A 24,079-nucleotide genomic window follows, 5' to 3' on the forward strand; every position below is an offset into this window, starting at 1 on the left:
TGCACGAGTTCAAACCACACAAAAACCCCAGCACAGAGGGGGAGCAGACACAAAATTCTCCAATGGAGTATCCTGAGTTTATCAACCACACTCCAGGGCAGGCCCCATGCCCACGAGCATCTGGCCAACACAAAACTGATTCCATATTTTTGTGTGTGTTTTTCGTTTTGTTATCCTTTGCCTTAATGGTTGTTTATTTAGACCTTTTTTTGTTTTATGGAAGGGGACGACAGAACATGCACAAATATGAGGTAGTAGGTGGGTAGGATGGAGGAGGAGTTACAGAAGGAATATGAACAAAATATACTGTATGTAAAAAAGAATTTTAAATAAAAAAGTTGATCCTAAATACTAATGTTGGACAAATTATAATAATAAAATAAAAACCTCTTCATAGCATAAGCTGGGTATGGATAGCTAAGCTTTTTTAGTTCTTTTTTTTATAATTATACTTAACAAAATTCTAGATTTTTCTTCATAAAGATCTTGGTATATCTATTTAATTCCTTCCTTATTGAATTTAATAGACCTTTTAACTAATGGTATCTCTACGGAATTTAATGGACATTTAGGGTTCTGTTGTTGAAGGGACTGAGATCTTTTTACCTGCTGGCATTACTAATACAAAGGAAACAGCTGTGAAATTGACAGCTGCATGGGCGACTGTGACATCCAGAAGAATCAACTGCTGTCTGCTTTAAATAGTTAGCCTCCTAAAGTTTCTTCCCTTCATGTCGATTTACCTTTGCTCAATAGAAGTTTGGAATTTGCATTTTTCAGCTTCCCAAGGCCCCACCTCTTTGCAATAGGCTTTTTCTGTTTGTCTGCTGCATGTGAGCTCCTCACCCCAGCAAACACCGTTCCACTCCTGCCGAGTCCGTCTGCTGCTGTCTGCAGTGTCGAGAGACTTCCCCTGCCATCTGCTGCACTTGGTATGTCCTGCCCTAATTCTTTAACTGGCAGAGAAAAAAGACCTCATCAAGACACCCAGACTGTCCTTTGGGGATCTCGTCTTGGGATTCCTTCTGAGGACAACAACTCTCCAGGAAGAGGATATAAGTAAGGAGTTCCCAGTGCTTAGTCCAGCTCTATCCCCTTCACTGGGTGGGCGCACATCACTGAGGACCTCTTCAGAGGCAAACTTTGAGTTCTCATGTTCAACTTCATGCTCAACACTCTTGGAGACAATACTGCAGTCAGACTAACAGGAGACAATGCACTTCAAATCACACACCTCAGGAGTCTCCCGTGATCACCATGCTAAAGATACCAAGTCAGTCTATGCGCACAAACTCAAGTCACCCAGGCTGATGTGGTCAACCAACGACTCTCCTCAACTGCCCACAGGCTTGACTCACTTAAAGCAACGGTGCAATCCTTGTGGTAAGATATAAGCAAGTAGAGCCACTGTCTTCATATGTTAACCACTGGGTTAGCTGAACTTAAGAGCCAACTTCCCAAGGGGCTCCTCATTAAAAATATCAGAACTATTGACAGGAGGATTAATCAACCTGTCTCAGATGTTGCCTGTCAAATATGAGCATATAAGGGTCATCACAGGACCTGCAACATCAACACTAGATGCTGCAGAGACTCATTTCCAAAAGCATAAAGATCCACATCCAAGACCTATTTTGAGTACATTAGAACAGCATGAGGTTATGCACTACAATAGTCCTGTTTTTTCTATTCCCAGCTATGCAGAGGCTACAGAGGCTGAATAGGAAATTCCATGTCCTCATTGGGTAACAGGAGACCATTTTCCCCAAAACGATACTAATCCAGGGCTTTTTCAGCGGCTTCTTCTAAGCCACTTGAGTAGGAACCACAGGGCTTTCCATGAGTTGGTGGGTGCCATTCCAGAGGTGAACAGGAGCTCCAGCAGTCTTCAAGAGACACTGGATGAACCCAATCAAAGGCTGGCAAAGGGTCCTCAGCAGAGGCTGCCATGCTGTTCATAACCAGAAGAATTGATTGTTTCTGAAACAGTCCTGCTCCAGTCAAGGACACTCAGTTCAAGGGAGAAATACCCCAAGCCTGTCATGCAAATCTGAGGACTGTGCCCAAAGGTGACACCACATGAGGGAAAGGGCAGGTCTTATCTATGGAACCCCAAAGGGTATGATAGGGTTAGAAATCTAAGAGAAAGCCGGTTATGCTTTGGATCTTTTCATCAGCTGTGTTGGGTTGTCACCCCACAATATTAAATAGTCATTTTATCCTTTAACTAATATGACAAAGAAAACAAACATACTTTAGCCATGTGAGAGAAGACTGCTCAATGGTACATGATGGGTTGGAAAACCCACACTATGGAAAGAACTTGCATCAAGAACAGAACTAATGCCGGGCGGTGGTGGTGCACACCTTTAATCCCAGCACTTGGGAGGCAGAGGCAGGCAGATCTCTATGAGTTCAAGGCCAGCCTGGTCTACAGAGTGAGTTCCAGGAAAGGCGCAAAGCTACACAGAGAAACCGTCTCGAAAAACCAAAAAAAAAAAAAAAAAAAAACAAAACAAAAAAAAAACCACAAACAAACAAAGAACAGAACTAAGTAAATTATTGAGGATGATTTAGTTCGAAAAGCCTGATCACTTTCTATCACAGAGTCTGACAAGATGGCTTCTCAAGAGCATGCCGAAAGATGCAGATGATGCACAACTCCTGGAGGAAATGGTGATTACAGAATATGAGCCAGGAGCTATAAATCAGATGCTGAAGTTTGTTCCGATATGTGACCACAGTTCTAGATGACGCTAAAATGTATTCAATCCATGAAGAAAGATACTATTGATGCAGATGTGAACTGGCAATACAGTGTCATGCTGACCAATCTTTTCACTTCTCTTCCTGTGCAAGATTAGGTTTTGCACAACAAAGAAATGATGACTGTGACAAATTATAATCCAGCCATGATACATGAAACATATATATATATACTTGGTCCTCAATCCACTGTACTGAAATTAAACAGCATGCTAGATGTATTCAAGCTGTATTTTAGAATATGGTATATTAAGTATAGTTACTATGCTTTTCAATTAAAGTGCTCAGTTTTCTTTAACAGAGCTAGTAATGGCTTTCCATCAACTTTTTTTTTTTTTTTTTGGTTTTTTCGAGACAGGGTTTCTCTGTGTAGCTTTGCGCCTTTCCTGGAACTCGCTTTGGAGACCAGGCTGGCCTCGAACTCACAGAGATCCGCCTGGCTCTGCCTCCCGAGTGCTGGGATTAAAGGTGTGCGCCACCACCGCCCGGCTGCTTTCCATCAACTTTTATGCATAAGAAATAAAATTGTCATCAATTTCAAAACAGAAGGGAGGGAGGGAGGGAGGAAGGAAGGAGTATGGAACTGCTAACAGCTTATGGATTTTTTCAATTTAACTTTAAATGTTTATTTCTTAGGTAAAACTGAAGACTTCATAAGGATAGAAATCTAGAACAGTTTTTGACAAGATAAAAAAAATCAAGTCACAAAACATTATTGTATACTATGGTGACAAGCATGATTTGGGAGCTGATAAAACAAACGGCTTGCCACCAAGGCTAGAAACCTGAGCTTGGTCTCAAAAGTTCACATAGTGGAGGAGGAAGAGAACTGTCTCCAAGTTACCACACACACACACACACACACACACTTAAAAAAAAAAAAAAAAAAACCAACACAACCCACCAAGGCCCAGAAGAGTGTCCACAGCTTGAGAGCTCTACATAAAAGTATATTTAAGAAGGGAATCATGCATGTACTTTTTACATAAAGAATAAAGAAGCTCTGGAATTAAAGACCAGGAACTAATACAAGTGATTACAAAGGCAGGGGGATAGAGGCAATGGGAACACTTAATGCTTTATACTGGACACCTTTTTATGTTGTTTTGATTTATGGACTATATATATTGTTTATTCAAAAACTTAAAGTAAAAAATTTGATGCACACTTTTTAAAGTCCATGAAAAAAGATACTGTTATTAGTCATGGTTCTCTAGAGGAACAGAATTGATAAAGGGGATTTACTACAGTAGCTTACAGGTTGTGGCCAAGCTAGCCCAACAGTGGCTGTCTGTCCAGTAGTTGTTCAGTCCATGACGCTCAATGTCTCATGCGGTCCTCAGTATGCATCAGAATCCTGAAGGAGACTCTAATGCCAGTGAAGGAATGCCTCAGCAGCAAGACATGAACTTGCCAGTGAGAATGAGGACAAGAAGGCAAAAAACAAAGCCTTTTTCATGTCTTTTGTATAGGCTGTCACAAGGTGCAGCCAAGATTTAAGGTGGGTCTTCCAAATTCAAGTGATCTAGATTTAAAATGGGTCTTCCTATCTCAAATGATCAAATTAACTAAAAGAGCCCTCACAGGTGTGCCTAGCTGCTTGGGTTTTTGGTTAATTCCAAATATAATCAAGTTGAAAATCAAGAACTAACACAAGCCTACCCCTTGTCAACCTGATACACAGTCACATCTCCTTATTATGTATGCTTGAGTTCCAAATAAAAACAATAACCAGGTAATAATTACATGATATACTATCCCACTTACAATCAAATATATATTTTAGAAAAGGTGACAATGTTTTTTTGAAGGATATTCTTGTAGTATGTCAAATATGATTAAGCACTGCTAATATCTCAATTGAGGAGACTATAATTATCCTCTACTACAGAATATACTATAGGAAAAAGAAATAAGAGGAAAGAAAACATAACTAAATAAACACATTCTTAACAAAATATGACAGAAACACTCAATTATAAACCTTATTTCTGCAACTGGTCATGTGGCCTTAGCTGGTATGTATAACTACCTTCCTCTACTACCCATTCTGTATTTCCTCCACCCTCAGCATGCACCTCAGCAAGTCTTGGCTCTTTTCCTGGAGAAGTGACACACACCTTCATTCCTGAAGGGGTCTGTGCCCTTTGTCAGCCTGCCTGGATTGGGTTGTTGTGGTTTCCCATTGACTTTAATCACAGGACATGGTAGCACCAAGAGATGCCCTAAAGGATCTCCTGCACTCCAGACATAATCTTGCTTACCTCCATTGTGAAGAAGCAATCCAATTCCTCTTTGGTAATCTGGATCAATCACCCCTCCTAACACTGTTATTCCTTTCTTAGACTGTTGGCTTAAGGGAACAGAAGCCCAAAGTGGCCAGGGGACAGTCTGAGCTTACAGTTCAGTGGAGCACTGTCCACTCTAAACCAAAACTTCTAAGCCAGATTAAGGTCCCAGGACAGGAAGCAAAACTTTTCCTAGTGGATCACTAGGGGTGATAATGTAACTATTCCCTTTCCTACCCCTTAAGTCCTGGACCCATGAATCCTGGCTGTGGGAAAAACTATACCATATATTTGACGCCAATTCAAAGCATATTGCTAACTTCTTGGAGAACCCTATCCCAGCTATCCAGGCTACTGCTACCTAACTGGCACTGTAACTGTGTCTTCAGAAGGCTGATCCATGCTTTCTATCAGGCTAGCTGCTTCAGTATGTTGGAGAACAAGGTAAGACAAGTGGATTCCATGACCATGGGCCCACTGTCACACTTCTCTGGCTGTGAAATGAGTTCCTTGGTCAGAAGCAATACTGTGTGGAATAACAGGATGGTAGATAAGGCATTCTGTAAATCCATGAATGGTAGTGTTGGCAGAAGCATTACATGCTGGAAACATAAATGAATAACGAGAATAAGTATCCATTCCAGTAAATGTGGGAGCCACAGAGGTTTCCTACTGAGAACTTACTCAGGGTCAGAGAATCTGAGCTTGCTTTACCCAGCAGGGCTGCATAATGGGATAATTTGGTCATGGGCATGTTTACCAGGTGTTTGGAAGGGTCTACACTTAGCTGTACGGGGTACTTTGATTTTGCAATGGGGAGGTCTTTTGTCTCTCTCCTTGGAATATTATAAAAAGCCCTTCTGAATAAATTTCTGGGCTGTTGGGTACTGATCCAGGCCCTCCTGAAGCTATCCTGTGTTTCTTTCTTTCTTCTCGTTATCTAGGTCTACACCTAGTATTTTCTTATCCCTCTCTCCTTCTCCTAAGAACCCTTCAAAAGGTAGGAGCTGGACTCCTACAAGTAAAGAAAAAGTATTGCCCTTTCCATGAAGCAAATGGTCCAAACGTAGTCAACCTGCCACCATGCTATTGGCTGGTCACCCCAGGGAATGGTGCCATATCTGAGATTCTGCAGCAGCTATAGCCAGGACATCCTTGGTGAATGAAAGTCCACGTTGTCTCAACCACACATAACCTCCATCTGTGCCACTTTGGACCAATGGGCAATGACAGGAAGGGCTGAGGAAAGAGGCTGGCTATCCACAAAACAGGAGTTCAGATTACTGAACTCTTCTGCTGAAGTCACCTTTTGATGAGCAGTTACATGGGACACAAGTATCCAAGTATCTTCAAATCCACTGCCCATTCCAAGAGATTGGTTCATATCTTCCCCAAATGTCTTTCTCACCCATTTTCTAACCATGCTGTTTCTAACTCCCTAACTATGCCATCCATCAAACCATTGGCTACAACCAATGAATCAGTAAACAACTGCATATCCGACCATTTCTCCTTTAAAGCAAAACTATAACCATGTGTACTGTCTCAGGTTCTGCCCACTGTGAGGATTTTCTTTCACTGGCATCTTTTGGGGTTGTCCTGAGTTGGTGCCTGCATAACATACCAAACTATCAGGAAACCATACCCTAGTCTTCTCTTTCTCAGTTAACCATTCATTAGGCACACCCCATGGCCTACAGGGAGATGCTTGAGAACTGAAAACATTTTAACAGGAGTAGAAACCATACGCATTTGGGCAACTTCCTTGTTTAACTTCTTTGTACCCTCAGGACCTTCTCACTTCAATTTGATAATAGATTGCTACTGTGCACATCCTATTTTAGGACTTGGTGGATCAGGTAACACCCAGTTCATGATGGGCAGCTCTGGTCACATGGTAATACTATGGCCCATTGTCAAATATTTAGTTTCTACTAAGGCAAAGAGCTCTCTCTCAAAGAGAATAGTTGTCTGAACATAATGGTAAAAAACTTGCTCTAAAATCCTAAGGGTCTTCTCTGTGATTCACCTAGATGGGCCTGCCAAAGCCTCCAAACAGCATCCCCATCTGCCATTGACACCTCAAGTACCATAAGGTCTGCTGGATCATGTGATCCAAGTGGTAGAGCAGCCTGTAGAGCAGCCTCGGCCTGTTGAAGAGCCTTCTATTTTAAGCCCTACTCAAAGCTAGCAGCTTTCCAAGTCTTTTGGTATATTGGCAGAAGTAACACACTCAAGGGAGGAATGCGCTGTCTCCAGAATCCAAATGGGTCTACCAAACATTTTTCTTCTCTCTTGGTGGTAGAAGGGGTCAGGTACAATAACTTACGCTTTATCTTAAAAGGAGTATCTCTACATGCCCCACACCACTGAACTCCTAGAAATTTCACTGAGGTAGAAGGTCCTTAAATTATGACTGTATTTATTTCCCATCCTCTGATGTGCATATATGTTACCAATGAGTCCAAAGTTACCTCCTGCTCACTTGGTCCAATCATCATAATGTCATCAATGTAACAGACTAGTGTGATATTTTGTAGAAGACACAGATGATCAAGATCCCTTCAAAGTTATGACACAGGGCTGGAGGGCTAATATATCCTTGAGGTAAAACTGTCAAGGTATACTGTTAGCTTAACAAGTAAAAGCAAATTGCTTCTAGTGGTCCTTATGGACAGGTACCGTGAAACAGGTACCGTGAAAAAGCCATTTGCTAGATTCAATAAGGGTATACCATATACCAGGAGATGTGTTAATGTGTTCAAGTAAGAACACCACATCTGGTACAGCAGCTGCAATCAGAGTCACTACTTGGTTAAGTTTTCAATAATCAACTCTCATTCTCTACAATCCATCTGTCTTCTGCACAGACCAAATTGGAGAGTTAAAGGGAAATGTAGTGTGAACTAACACCCTTGCATCTTTCAAATCCAATCTTAGGAAGTTTGGTTTGATTTTTCTGCAACATGAGCTCTATGGCTGCTGGAGAGGAAATCTCCTTCCAGGGCATGCTGGAGGTCATGGGAGTATACAACAGATGGCAATTAATAGTTCAGGTGTTGACCCATCAGAGGAGTAATCCTCTGATGGAATCAGCAAGGCTTATGGGACCACAGACTCTGAAAACCGGTTGCTGTCTGTAATTTCTCTCATGTGCCACTTTTTTCTTCCCTAAAAATAGCTATGGGTGTTTTCTCACTTGTGTGTTTATCTCATGTATATATTCCACCATCTATTGGGCACAAATATAGCTGTGGATGGTCAGGAAGATGATTTCTGCTTAAGTTGTATACTTCTGATAAATAGAAATAAAACTAGAATATTTTTCATACTCAGACTGACATAGAAAAATAACTGTATTCTCAACCACAAAGACAGCTTTTCACATTTAGCTGAGACCTCAGAACAAATCCAAAACGGACTTGCTGTGGGATGGTCTGTATGTCAAGTGTGTTGCTGATTGGTCAATAAATAAAACACTGATTGGCCATTGGCTAGGCAGGAAGTATAGGCGGGACAAGGAGGAGAATAAAGCTGGGAAGTGGAAGGCTGAGTCAGAGAGACACTGCCAGCTGCCACAATGACAAACAGCATGTGAAGATGCCGGTAAGCCACAAGCCATGTGGCAAGGTATAGATTTATAGAAATGGATTAATTTAAGCTGTAAGAACAGTTAGCTAGCAAGAAGCCTGCCACGGCCATACAGTCTGTAACCAATATAAGTCTCTGTGTTTACTTGGCTGGGTCTGAGCGGCTGTGGGACTGGCAGGTGAGAGAGATTTGCCCTGACCGTGGGCCAGGCAGGAAAACTCCAGCTACAGACTAGTTGCCCCTGCAGAGAATACACAAGGGTAAGTTCCCAAATGTCTGTTGAACCAAGGTCAGGCACAGAGCAACTTTAGTAGACATAATTTTCTCAGCAATTGAGTTTCTGCACATACTCTTAGCCTCAAGGTCCAGCCAACTAATTGTTTATTGTTTAAGTCTTGAATTTCAATGTCACTCTCTGTCTGGAAACGCTAACCACTCACAGCTATGTTTACTTTACTCACCATACCCAGTCAGCACAACCTCCCTAACCTAAGAGAAACTGTGTGATCAGAATGGTTCTGTTTTTTATTGTTTAATCAAGAAGTGCTTTGTGACCTGAAAATCTAATTCCTATTTGTCCAGAGTTTTTGCTGTGGAGACAGAGATGTGTATGAAGGGTAGAAATACGAGGAGAGTGAAAAAGTGAATGAGTAAAGAGTGAGTGAATGATGTAGTAGTGTGTGAAGGAATGCAGCAGAGTAGAGAGGGGAAATGTATACACAAGAGGGATGTGTGCACAGAAAGATATGGAGCTATGTAAAAAAGAGATGGAACTGTGTAAAAGGGGTATGTGGCTGTGTGGAGAATGTATGGAAATATGTAAATTTTTCAGGGAGGATTTTTCAAGATGAAATAAAAGAGAAAGTTACTATCAGAAAGCGTGTTATTTCCTTATTAGCCCTCAAATAGAAAAAGTCTAGCTCTTGCTGTATTCATGGATTGTTTTGCATACCCTAGAGGTGGTCTTGGAGCAGGCTCTCCAAAAGATTGCAAGTAAGGTCACACTTAGAAATCTTTAGACTATGCACATCTAGAGCTGGTTCCATTAACTTCATTCTTTTCTTTTGTCACTGTATCTTGAGATAGAAGTTGGTTAATTTTATCCATAAGCTCATTTTTTTGTCATTGTCAATTTATGCAGAAATGCTAGAAGCAACCAGCTAGCGTCATTATTTTTCTTATTTTTCCACAAATTGTTAAAAGTTTTATATATAGAATCACTAAATTCCCTATTCCATGTAGCAAACCTTTTAAATATTTCTAACTATGGGTTTTGAGAGTTCTCAATACTACCAGGGGCAACTTCAGTAATTGTAAGTGTTGGCAAATTGCCAAGCTTGTTCCAGATACTTAACTCATCCTTACAATTTAGTTTCCCTAGACCCACAAACTGTTATGAGTGAGAGTTCTCTAGAAGAACAGAACTAACAGAATGACTGGAAAAAAGGGGAAATATATATATATATATTTATTATATATTTATACACACACACACACACACACACACATATATATATATATATATATATATATATACACACACACACACACACACACACACACACATACACATATATATATGACTTTATGAGAGTAGCTGACAGGCTATGGTCAAGCTAGTCCAACAATGGCCGTCTTCCATGACGCACTGTAGGTGCTCAGTCCATGAGGCTCAATGATTTAGCTGGTCTTCAATATACATGACTGGAATCCTGAAGAAGTCGGCTCTAATACCAGTGAAGGAATGAACTTGCCAGCGAGAGTGAGGGCAAGCAGAGCAAAAGCTTCCTTCTTCCACGTTTTTTATAAATCTGTGGCCCAGATTTAAGCTGAGTCTTCCAACCTCAAGTGATCTGGATTTAAGGTGGATCTTCCCACCTCAAAGGAGTCAGTTAACTAAAAGTCAAACAGGTGTGCCTGGCTGCTTGGGTTTTTAGTTAATTATAAATGTAGAAAAGCTGACAACTAAAAATAGCCATCACAAGTACCAAATTGTAAAATATTTCTCTTTCTGAGTTCATATTCAACAAATTTACTTACTGAAAAAAATATGTATTGAGTATCCATGTTCTACATATTGTTTTAACAAATGAGATGTATCAATAAAAACAAATACGACTAACTTCATGGAGCCTCAGTTTTTTTTATAACTCTTTTCTGTTGTTTAATATATCATAGCAAATCAACATTACTCTAACTCCCAGCTGAGCAAATTCCTGGATCTCTAGGTACATGTCTCCTAATCTGGAGAAGTGAAGACAATACACCTACCACAGAAAAGCGTTAGGTGAACAACGGCACAATACTCTTTGTGGTAGTTGAAATAGGAATGGCCCCCATAGGCTCATACATTTGAATACTTGGTCATTAGGGAGTGGCACTACTTTAGAGGGATTAGGAAGTATGGCCTTGTCAGGAGTAGATGAAGTGTGTCACTGGGAGTGGGCTTTGGGGTTTCAAAAGCTCAAGATAGGCCTAGTGTCCTTCTCTCTTCCTGCTGCTTTTGGATCTGGATGTAGGAATCTAAGCTACCATGAATGCCTGCATGGTGCTATGTTCCTCACCATGAGGATAATGGACTAAACCTCTGAAACTACAAGCAAGCCCCAATTAAATGCTTTCTTTCATAAGAGTTGCCTTGGTCATGGTTTCTCCTCACAGCAATAGAACACTGACTAAGACACTCATAAATCACTTAGCTCAGCACCTTACACAAAATGAGCATTCAATAACTGTTAGCTATTCTAAAGCATATTTTTAGAGTAGTCATAAGATTACAAAGTTTTGTATGAGAGGTAAAGAATGAATTCTCCAGAGGTGACAAAGAATAAGCTTAAGTCACTGGGCATTCTGTACTGCCACAGGTAAGCCACTCACCCGATAGCATGCCACTCTCCTGCTTTTTCTTCCCTCCAAAAGACTCTGAACTTGGAATGGAAGAAATATGCCACATTTTTCTTAAAATCCCTAAACCTTAGCACAGTGCCAGGCAATAACAAACTCACTAACTATTTGTAATATGAATACATGGGACAATGTGGTCACAGAGTTTCATGGAAGAGATGAGCTATGCTAGAAATAACAACCACAAGATCCCAAGTGACAAGTAAAGGAAGTATTTCATTTTTCTCAACTTTTCATTACCTGGACCATTATTATTTTTTTGTCCAGTTCAAAAATGAAATATGAAAAATGTTTTCCAAGCAAGTAAGTCAAGCAAGACTGTCTACAAAACTACCACTAGAGGGATCCACAAGGCTGACTATGGCCTTAGTGTCCCTGAGGAAAGAATACCAACCCACACAATCCCTATGTGGAACCTCATAACCACCCCATATTGAGATTCTGAAATTATCACTACAATTTCCTAAACCCTAATTTCCACTGAGTAAACCCAAAAACTATGGATGGAGAACGGTGACAACCTGAAGTATGTTTGTTTACAAGATATCCTGTGTTGGCAGAGGCAGAGCATGCAGCAACCCTAAGCGACCATTCCCAGACCACCATAGCTCCCACTACCACCACCCACAGTCCGCAGAAAACTGTAAGCCAGAATATCAGCATGCCTCTACTACCAGGCACATGGAGAAAAACGCAAACTAAAGCCAAACAGCCTTTTCCAAAACTCTAAAGTCATGTGGTATTTCTGACCCATCTCTAGGATTCCAAAGAATGAAATGCCAAACTCTACCCGCCTGCAGAACAAGAGCTCACTCTTTTAAGATGACGATGGCTCTGTATCAGAGAATCTCCAAAAATAAGGGTTTTTTTTTCAGAGATTTTAGTTTGTTAATAGGTTCTAAGTTATTAGAGCTAAAGATTTAAAGAATTCCATTTTCACATATACCAAAACCCTAAATTAAAACCAAGTGGATTTTCACACCTCAAAACATTTTAATCTTTAGTTTCACGGAAATACGTTTTCAAAATATTAATATGTATAATTTTAAAATAGCATCACTATTCATTCATGAATGTAAATTAGGGTGAAATGAAGAAAAACTGGAATAGATATTTTTGTAAGATATGGTACACACAATTCCAAATTATCACACACTATAGTTACTGATACCATTTACACTGGTTGTTTAATTTTCTTACAAACAGCTGTTTGTCAATTAAAAACCTGTTAAAACTGAACATTAACTAGACTTGTGTCCTGGTGCATTCATCTATCACACACTTCGAGAATTTTAGCTCATGAGTGGCAGTTCAAACTCAGAGAACCAAAACCAATCTAAATCTAGTATTTGGGGGCTCCAGAGATGGTTCAGCAGTTAAGAGCACTTGCTGCTCTTTTAGATAACCCAGGTTCAATTCCCAGCACCCACAGGAGTAGCTCACAACTATCTGTAACTCTAATTTCAGGGGATTTGCTGTCCCTTCTGGCCTCCACAGGCACAAGACACAGACATAGTAGACAGAAATACATGCAGACAAAACACTGCACAAAATAAATAAGTTTAATAAGCCCAATTTTAAATGTTAATGTATACCTCCCTACAAAATCTACATGTTCAGAGAAGCAATTTTTCCTTGTTAATGTTACTAGCTCCTACACAAATCACTTGTTTGTGAACAAAATATAAACAAGACATGATACAAAAAACAGAAAAAGTTACAGGAAATCGGTTACTTACCATTACTCTGCAGTGTTAATCCTGAGAGATCTTTTTTTTTTAAGGGAAAGAAAAAGAAATATAAATCATTACTATAAACATATCTTTCATTACATAAACAACATCAATTTAAGCCAGAGATTATAAAACTTTATGAGTCATTTCCATTTAAAAGTAGCATAAAAATCCTAGCTATATATATTGTTTAAATTTATAATGCTTCCCATCTTATTTTCAACAACAATGTACAGAGTACACTTTTAAAAGTATCCATTTTATATAAGTTCTAGAAATCAACAAATCTGTCCCCAAATTTGTTCAGAGTTAAGTATTTACATTTCATTGATATTATCTGAATCTTGAACCAAGCATGGTGGTGCATACCTCTAACTCCACTACTCAAGAGGTTGAAGGGGGAAGATCAAGAGTCATCTTTGGCTACATAGCCAGCTCTTGGCTAGCCTAGGATATGAGACCTTGTCTAAAATAAAATTTTACTTCTGATTCTTTAACTTTATTTGAAGTCTTAACTAGTCTCCAAATACAAGCTTCAAATTAGGAAAATTAAAATATTATTAGGGTCTTTTCCCTTTATACATCTATGAAGGTTCTGCAATGACAGACAGTCAGGAACTTACCAATTCCAGGTGAAACAACTCGTTCATAGTGATATGGATTCACACAGACACTATCACATTTTAAGTCAAATGCATACTGACAATATTTAACATGTTTTAGTTCGTTCTTGTGTAGATCAGGCCACCTCCACAGACGGGCATAGATCACATGAGGAAATCCTTTCCGACCAGCCACCTGGGAAAGAAACAATTATTTATTCAGTATCAGTTTTGTATTATACATTATACAATGGACTTAATATGTGTTCTCATTTAATCATCAAATTCTACAAAGTCAGCATCTGTGATACTGCAAAACATACACATAGTTTTGCTCATATTTCCTTTCATACAACTAAAATCTTAGACTTCTAAAAACGGCATCTTTCTTCTGAGGTATGGGGGCCAATCACAGGAAAGACTGGAGCAGAACAGGAACTTTAGCCCCAACATCTGTGGAAGGGAAAGGGGCTACTATGTAGAGTTGATAACAATGACTTAAAATTGTATCTAGGTAATGAAACCTGGAGAGGAAAAAGGAAAGAAACAAAGAACAGGGTTTAGAAACTTTGCAATGGCTGAGCATGTGGAGGTCCCTGGAGGTTGGTATATCTGGAGAGGGCATGGAGGTTTACCTTGCCTACGCAGCTGTCAATCTGTGGCCTTTGCAATACCCTTCATAATGGTAAACAAGGTTTCCTCAATTATGGGAGATGCTTGAGTAAATTAACTGAACCGTGGGTGGGACTGTGGGAACCCTTTATAGACGACAGAGAGAAGCACAGGTAAAACAACCAGACGATTATGATTGGCATCTCCAAGTAGACCCGGTCAGAACTGAATTGAATTAGAGGATGCTCAGGTGCATTACCTGCAGACCTGCTTATTTACCAAGATAAAAGAAACCTTCACACCTTTTAAAATCACAAGAGATATGTCTTGAGCATATAGTAAGAAAAACTGGTTTGAGAGTCCACTCTACCACACCTCCACTGCCAAAGTCAGATTACAACCATCCTTTCCTGAGAATCCAGAGCTCAGAATATCTACAGCAGAGGAGTACACACCTGTAACCTCAGTACTCAGGAAGCTGAAGTGGGAAAAAATAATCTCAAGTTCCAGACAATAAATAACCTAGCCAGGATCACATAGCAGAGCGAGAATTTGAACCAGAGTTCAATTTCAAGGTTTGCACTAGGTTTTTAAAATGCAAAAAGTATGAATTTGTCATAAACTATGCAGAAAATTTAGAAATAAAATTTTAAATGTCTAACAATATCACATTTCTACACTTCTTCAAAAAATGATATTGCTTAACATGAAAAAAAAAAGTGACCAGTGAATGTTTCAATACCAATGGAAAACATAACACACCAAAATTATAGGAGTCCAGCCTATCAGTTTGGGCATTTACAATACTAAAAAAGGTTGGCAGATAGGGGGAATGTAAACTATAATGATGAATACCAAAGTGCTAAAGGTAGTTCTCAAGATATAGGGCTTCTCATTTATTTTTCAAATTTTCTTCAATGAACTATCTTTGAATAAGAATATAAGAAAAACTTAAGATTCATCTTTTGTGTATTCTTCCACATACTCTCATCACACACACTGGCAACAGATGCACAGTATGTCAAGAGAGAGAGCGATGGAGCTCAAGAGACAGCCCAGCATTAAGAATACCTTGTGCTCTATTATGAGGAGTAGAGTTGGATCTCAGCATCTGGGAATGTTCTCTTCTGGCCTCTTCTAGTATCTGTATATACACATGCGCATATACACACATAAATAATAAAAAGAAATCTTTAAATATATGAAATAAATATATAAAGAGATGGAGCTCACATTAAATTGGTAGTAACTATGGAGAGAAAATTTAGAAATATCTATCACTCTACCATCACAGAAGACATACAAAACTCGAAGACTGACCTGAAGCCGTCCATCCAGTGTTCTCTGTATGGTGACACATTTGCTAGGGTGAGCTCCATTTGTAGTTATAGCTGTTATTAAAGAATCCAATTCATCTTTTTTCTCTTTCAGCTTCTTTACCAAACTTTCAATTGCTCTTTTTGCAAACGTTTCACTTTCTCCACCTTGTCTATGACACATCAAACTATGCACAATGCTCAGACAGGCGTCATTACTTGTTGGTGTATTTGTTATAGACATATTGTCCATTTGTTCAAGTTTTTTCTTTTAAATCAAGCTCTCCAAGTTCTGGAGTAACTCTGATCTTGTGAAGGCAGTGAAAACCAATGGCCAAGGTTGCAAGAAGAGCTGTCAGACATCTGGTGAGCAGGGTAATCTAAGAAAGAAAGAGAGACGAGAATGCATTGCACAAGGTAGATGCAATTATTTGGGCAAAGAAAAACTGTTCCACTTAAGTCAAAGGACTCGATGCTCATAGTTTTAAAATGTTTAAGTCTGAAACAGCGCAACTATAAAATATAGCTAGTTTTGATATTCCAAAATCATTTTAAAAGAAAAAAAACAGGCCTTCTCATTAATGACGAGGCACACTAAATCAAGTCTTAGCAAACATACCATTATCCTGAACCTTTACTTAGTTATTTCTATTTTCTATGCCACGGTTGCAATTCTGAGTCTTCTTGGAATTCGTACTAATCATTGGTAGTTAACATTCACTTCCTCTAAGTTAGTGCTGAGACCTTTAATAAGTTTCTCATGTTGGGGTGACCCCAATAATACTATTCTCATTGCTACTTCATAATTGTAACTGTGCTACTGTTATGAATTGTAACATAAATATCTGATACGCAGGATATCTGATATGTGACCCCCATGAAAGGGTCATTCAACCTCCATGGGGGTCGTGACCCACAAGTTGAGAACCACTCTCAGGAGTTATTGTCTCTTTCAACTTATTATATCCCCACATAAAGAAGCCAATTTTCATGTCTGTCAACAGGCATCACTTATTCATATATATAAATACAAATAAAAAGTTGGGGAAAGGTTTGTTTTTGAAACAAGGTTTCACTCTGTAACCCAGGCTGGCCTGGAACCCACAGCAATACCCCTACATCAGCCTCCCAAGTGCTGAGATTATGCCCAGCTAATAAACAGTCACTGAAGAGACACTTTCCAGATAAAGAGTATTTGCACATGGGTGGATGGAATCAAAGATCGGACTAGGATTCCAGTTACACTAAGAAGTTGGGCAAAGAGTTAAACTCTGAATCTGGAAACAAAAGGAGAATTCAAAGGAGAAAAATCAGTATGAAGTATGCTGTACATAGTACTTGGTATGAAGTACTTACTGTCTGAATCCTAAAACATTTGTTTTTAAAGGATATTATTCCAAAACACATTATACATTTGTTTACATTTTCTCCTAATAAAACGTACCATAGAGAGGCTGGAGAGATGGCTCAGTGGTTAAGAGCACTGACTGCTCTTCCAGAAGACCCGGGTTCAATTCCCAGCACCCACATGGCAGCTCACACCTGTCTGTAACTCCAAGATCTGACACCCTCACACAAACATACATACAGGCAAAGCACCAATGTACATAAAATGAAAATACATAAATTACTTTTAAAAAAACATGCCATAGAAATATAAGAAGGCAACGACAGAGGTATGCCACTCACACTTCAAAGGCATACAGAAGGTTCGGCAAAAGGACAGCTCACACCCATTTGAATTTGGAAAACTATCAGGAGCTTCCAGAAATGGCACTTGCTATTATATTGTGAACTTAAAAATGAAAAATGGTCATGTACTCAGTGTGCAAAGTCTTACTTTTAAGTAATGGTGATTTATTCATGGAGAAAAGGAAGAAGGGAGAAATAAAAAAAAATCACTGTATGGTGAAAAAAGAAAAGGAAAACAAAACGGTAAACATGTATCTTGGCTAAGCATAGTAGTGAATACCTGCAATCCCAGCTACTTGGGAGACTGAGACAGGAAGACCATAAATTCAATGCCAGACTGGACAATTCAGTGAGAGATTATCTACCCAAGCACACGCACACACACTCCTCTTTCTTAAGGCTAGGATATGGCTGAGTAATAAAGTGCCTGCTTAGCATGCTGAAGACCAAGAGTCAATCTTCAGAATGGAGGAAGGGAAACCTTCCAACTGTCTGCTATCTCTCACTGCCACAAGTGTAATTCCTGTATTACATGCACCTGTTGTGGTGATTTGATAAATATGCCCCCATAGGCTCAAATATTTGAATGCTTCATTACCAGCTGAGTGGATTAGGAGTTGTAACCTCAATGGAGGAAGTATGTCACTGGGGGTGGGCTTTGAGGTTTCAAAAGCCCACACCATATGCAGAGTCTCTGTCTGCCTGCAGAACAGGACGGAGATCTCAGCTACTGCTCCAGCTCTATGAGTAGTACCGCACCATGCGTCCATCACGATGATTACTGTGAGATGGTCTTTCTGTATGCTATGAATATGTGTTGCTACCATTGGTTAATAAAGAAGCTGCTATAGCCTATGGGAAGGCAGAATAGAGCCAGGTAGAGAATCCAAGGAGACAGGGAGAAGAAGGCAGTCAGAGGAGATGCTGAGGACTACCGAGGAGCAAGATGTAATGGAACACAGGTATGCCATGAAGCCATGTGACAAAACACAGATTAATAGAAATGAGTTAATTTAAGACAAAAGAGATAGCTAGCAAGAAGCCTGAGCCATAGACCAAACAGTTTGTAATTAATATAAGTCTCTGTGTGTTTACTTAAGACCAAGTGGCTATGGGACAGAGAAAAACCTGTCTACATTTAGCACCCATGTGGTTGTACATACACCCACATAAAGTCTAAAAAAGCTTAATAAAAAAGGGGGGGATTCTAGACCCACAAAAATGTGAGTCAGCCGCAGCTTCTTGGTAACCACATTTTTTCAGATAGGCTCTGTTGCTGGCAGCTAAGAGATGTGCTGCTCCTTTAAGAGACGGGCTTCCTGGTTCATGCTGGCAGCACTGATGGCTCTTTCAAGAGGTCCTGCTACAGAGCATTGAAATGGGGTTTGTGGGCAATGTGCTGCAAGCTGCTTGGTGGCAGCATGAAGCTGCTGATTCCCAGAGTTGGGGCAGTGAGCATGGCTCCCAGAGTTGGCTGTGAATGTACCTCTGCCATGTTGAAAAGCCAAACGGGGCAGAGCCAGGCGCCGAAGCTGCAAAGCTTAACAATTTAAAACTTTCCTGGTCAGAAAAGGATTAAAGATACAAAATAAATACAGATTCAGATACAGAAAAAACCTCTAAACAGGCACAATCTGTTTTAAAAAAAGATACAGAGGCTTGAGAGAGAAGAGAAAGGATATAGATAAGTCATAAAAAATAAAAATGAAGTCTTAAAAATAAGCCATGTAAAGATGGAAAATACACAAAGAGTCTGGATACTGAATACTATTGTGTTGTCTTTAGGATTTTTAATTGCAGAGAGATATTTGATTGTAAAGGCTAAGTTAAACCAACATATGTATTTTAAAGGTATCTTGACTTCAAAATTTGGGTCTAAGGCTATGTTGCTTTGGAAAAGAGGTTCTGTTATTGTTTCCACAGAAAATGAGAACCTGTGGACTGCTTCCAGACTAATATGGTTTGATCAAGCAAGACCCCCTGAAAAATCTCCAATGGGAACAGATGGCCCAGATGATCCAACATTCCAGAGTACCTCTGTTGCAGTTTCCTCTGAGTTATGCATCCAGAAAGGCTTCAAGGCTGCTGGCTGAGATGATCCAGCCTCACAGACTACTCCAGTCAGGACCTGACCATGGTCCTAGATTTTCTCAGGGTCCCCATAGGATTGGCAGTACACCCAATCAGCAGGAAGTAGCCTAGAAAACTACACCTACAGTCCCAAAAAATGGATTATGGATATTTGTCTTTGTTTGGGGGGTTTGGTTACAAACTGTTATTGGTCTTAGTCAATCTCTTTCTAAGAGAAAAAAGGGGGGTATAATACAGAAATGATAGGAAAAAAGGGTAGATTGAATCTACTTTAAAAACACAACTATTAGTCTTACATAGTTTACATTGGTATGGATTTTGGTTTATTGATACAAATTTAAGGTCAATTTTTTTATACTGTACGTATATTTGTTCTCTTGTCTAAGGAATTATATTTATGAAACTCATTTAAAATTGTAATGTATCATTATGTTTTCTAGATATACAAAGATATATTTCAATTAAGTAGGTAATCTTCAAAAACTTCAAAGACCCACAGAATATGGCACTTAAAATGTTTTAAGAACTTAAGACTTTTCTGGACAATGAGACATGTCTGCTCCTGGCAGTACCAATTGCTTCAAAGAGCATGATAAGCATCAAAGAAACTTGTTTTGGAGTTTGCTTACAATGTGAAAAGGGCTAGCGATCTGGGCAAGAAGCTGATCTTTTTTTTTTTTTTTTTTTGGTTTTATCGAGACAGGGTTTCTCTGTGTAGCTTTGCGCCTTTCCTGGAACTCGCTTTGGAGACCAGGCTGGCCTCGAACTCACAGAGATCCGCCTGCCTCTGCCTCCCAAGTGCTGGGATTAAAGGCGTACGCCACCACCGCCCGGCAAGAAGCTGATCTTGCCTGGACTGCTTGACAATATGTTGTGTAACCTGGACATGCACGACCCATAGGAAAGTGACCACTGAACTTTGCCAAAACAGGTGAGATGGTCCTTCAGGTTCCTGCTTCACAGAAGAAACTGCCAGACATTCTGCAGGACACAGAGAAAAGTGACTGATGAACTTTGCCAAAATATGCAAAAATGGTCCTCCAAATTTCCTGCTTCACTGAAAAATATGCCAGAGACTTTAGACTTGTCGGCTGAAGATGGATGCCCCAATGTTACAGAGGAACTCTGGGTGACTGTTCAGGCAGTCAGATGTCTCTGTCATTTCTAGAATTTTAGAAGTTGCTTACAATGCACTACCTGTTTACTTGGGTAAAATTATATCCTTCTGGGGTCTTTGATGGAGTTGGAGACTAGATAGTTATAGTTTTCCTTAGCTGTGTAAAAGATAAATTAGATATGAAACTTTAGACTCACAAAGATAAGATAGAGTATTTAACTGTACCACATACAAATAGATATTGTAACTGTAATTCTTGCTTGATAACTGTTTTATATAATTTTACTATGTTAAAATGAAAACCTTCCTTTTTGATAAGACAGAAAGGGAGAAGTGCTGTAGAATGGTCTTTCTGTATACTGTGAATATGTGTTGCTACCATTGGTTAATAAAGAAGCCACTATGGCCTATGGGAAGGCAGAACAGAGCCAGGTGGGGATTCCAGGCAGAGAGACAAGGAGAAGGCAGAGAGTCAGAGGAGATGTTGAGCACTGCTGGGGGAGCAAGATGTAATGGAACACAGGTAATGCCACAAAGCCACGTGGCAAAACATAGATTAATAGAAATGGGTTAATTTAAGATGAAAGAGCTAGCTAGCAAGAAGCCTGAGCCATAGACCAGTTTGTAATTACTATTAAGCCTTTGAGTGATTATTTTACAAGCTGCTGCGTGCCAGGTGGGACCCAGTAAGTCAAACCCAATTAAACCTTTTCCTTTATAAGAGTCGAAGAGAGGAGCCGGGCAGTGGTGGCGCACGCCTTTAATCCCAGCACTCGGGAGGCAGAGCCAGGCGGATCTCTGTGAGTTCGAGGCCAGCCTGGTCTCCAAAGCGAGTTCCAGGAAAGGCGCAAAGCTACACAGAGAAACCCTGTCTCGAAAAACCAAAAAAAGAGTCGAAGAGAGGGAAGAGGGATTATATAAGCAAGGGAGGGTCAAGATCATGATGGGGAAATCTACAGAGACAACTGAACGAAGTTCGTGGGAACTGATGAACTTTAGCCCAACAGCTGTGGAGCATGCATGGGACTGGACTAGGCCCTCTGCTGCATTCGGGAGACAGTTGTGTAGCTTGGTCTGTTTGAGGGGCCCCTGACAGTGGGATCAGGATCTAACCCTGGTACATGAGCTGGCTTTCTGGATCCCATTACCTATGGTGGGACACCTTGCTCACCCTTGATGCAGGGGGGGAGGGGCTTGGTCCTGCCTCAACTGAATGTACCAGGCTTTGCTGTCCTCCCATGGGAGAGAGGACTTTACCCTTTTGGAGGAGGGGATAGGAGGTGTGCCAGGAGAGGAGAAGGTGGGGGAGGGGGGATGAGAAGGGGATCTGTGGTTGCTATGTAAAATGAATAAAAAAAAATGTTTTTAAATTAAAAAAAAAAAAGAATTGCCAGGTCATGGTGTCTCTTCACAGCAACAGAACTGAATGAGACACCTGTGGACTGAGACTGAACTAGTCATCCTCACCATTATATACCCATTCCTAAAACAGGTTAAGTCCCACATATTTCCCAACAAGTGCAATTCTGTGTTTCATATGCTTAACTCATAGTATTTCTTTGGCCTAAAACATTCACCACCATTTTAAACACTCAATAATTAAGCCCTAGGCTTCCTTTCAAATTATAGCTTAAATATTTTAATTGCCCCCCAGAGCTTCCCCTAAGTTGTCACCTTGCCTCTCAATTCCAGAGAATTACTTCCCTAACATTTGTGGTTTTTACTGTTACTTGACTCTCCTCCCTCAAATTTAAGGCACACCTTTATTATACTTTACACATCAAATTACCGTAATTTCACTGTATTTGTCTCTCAGTTCTAAGAGTTCATTAGCAATAACAACACAAATTTAGAAGGTCAAGAAAAAAGCCAGTGTCTCACCTTAGAAATTCCCAACATTATGCACTTCCTGACTAGGGTGGTTTGAATAAGAATGACCCAATAGACTCTTATGTTTGAATACTTGATCCCCAACTGGTAGAACTGTTTGGTAAGGACCAGGAGGTATGAACTTGTTGGAGGAGGTGTGTCACTGGGGATGGGCCATCAGGTTTCCACTCAGTGCTCGCTAGCTTCCCCACAACTCCCCCCTCCCTGCCCCTGCCTTGTGGTGGTTGTCTCAACATGTAAGTTTTCAGCTATTGCTTGAGTGCTTTGCCTGCCTGCCTGCCTGCATACTCCTCACCATGATGGTTCTGGACTCACCCTCTGAACTGTAAGCAAGTCCCCAATTAAATGCTTTCTTTTCTAAGCTGCCTTGGTCATGGTGCTTTGGCACAGCAGTAAAAAAATAACTAAGACACCAACATCTACCCAGGATCTGTAGACTGACTATACAATTTTTATTCTGTGCAACTGTCTTAGGACAAATTTACGCTTGCAAATAAGCTTATTTGTATTCCACAATTAGTGTAAATTTGTACCAATGTATAATTTAAGTATTTATATCTATTTCTCCATGGTGTCAATATTGAAGGTCATTCTTTATTAAACTTAGGCTGTTTGGAACCTGACAATATTGCAAAGGCTGTTTTAATTGTAAGTTTCTTTGATTACAAAAATAACTTGTTTTCTTAAAAATAGCCTTCTCATATCTTGGATTTTGTTGTATTCCTTGGATCATAAAGATCTTAAATATAACTTAGAAGTTTCTTACAAGAAAATAAAGTCAGCAGGGATATATAAATGTATTCCTACATTATATGGCTTTGGATTATAGAAATGTTATAGAGGTGGGCAAATACAGACATAAATAAAGCTGTATGTTCCAATTAAAGTTCCAGCAACATAAATGGTCTCTTTAAATAGTCCCATCTATAAAATGGGCACAGTATCTGTCCTGCCCACCCTATAGACAACCTGAGTAATAAAAGGCAACAATGTATATAAAAGCAAAGTAGGAGTCATAATTGAGTAAAGCAGCATATCTACACTTACAAAGCTCTAGATACAAACTAGTACGCATGTATCAGAAAGTACTCTCTAAGACCCAAATCCCATTTCTGTAACAACCTAGAGCACCTCATTGATATCTTGAAATTTAAAATGCAATGTATACATTTTTTTTTTTTTTTTTGGTTCTTCGAGACAGGGTTTCTCTGTGTAGCTTTGCGCCTTTCCTGGAACTCGCTTTGGAGACCAGGCTGGCCTCGAACTCACAGAGATCCGCCTGGTTCTGCCTCCCGAGTGCTGGGATTAAAGGCGTGCGCCACCACCGCCCGGCAATGAATACATTTTAAGAAATTCAACTATGTCCTAACTTTAGATAAAGGAGGAAAAGACTCATACAGTAAAATCTGTGTTTCGATGTATTGCCATCAGAAAGTGTAAATAAAGACATTAAGGGCCCAGAATGTAGCTCAGCAGA

General features: G+C 39.9%; 1 protein-coding gene across 3 annotated transcripts in view; it reads right to left on the bottom strand.

Moving 5' to 3' along the window:
- Nucleotides 1-24,079, bottom strand: part of Smad4 (SMAD family member 4) — a 72,375-nt gene that overhangs the window by 36,189 nt on the left and 12,107 nt on the right. For all 3 annotated transcript variants that reach the window (XM_052742489.1, XM_052742488.1, XM_052742487.1), the window contains exons 2-4: nucleotides 15,817-16,192; nucleotides 13,906-14,080; nucleotides 13,289-13,318 (exon numbers count right to left, since the gene is read on the bottom strand). In XM_052742489.1, the coding sequence (XP_052598449.1) occupies nucleotides 13,289-13,318; nucleotides 13,906-14,080; nucleotides 15,817-16,065 (454 nt within the window). In that variant the 5' untranslated portion in view covers nucleotides 16,066-16,192. The remainder of the gene's footprint in view (nucleotides 1-13,288; nucleotides 13,319-13,905; nucleotides 14,081-15,816; nucleotides 16,193-24,079) is intronic.

The sequence above is a fragment of the Peromyscus californicus genome, unplaced genomic scaffold, assembly GCF_007827085.1.
Source record: "Peromyscus californicus insignis strain IS unplaced genomic scaffold, ASM782708v3 Scaffold_17__1_contigs__length_78620276, whole genome shotgun sequence".
NCBI lineage: Eukaryota > Metazoa > Chordata > Mammalia > Rodentia > Cricetidae > Peromyscus > Peromyscus californicus.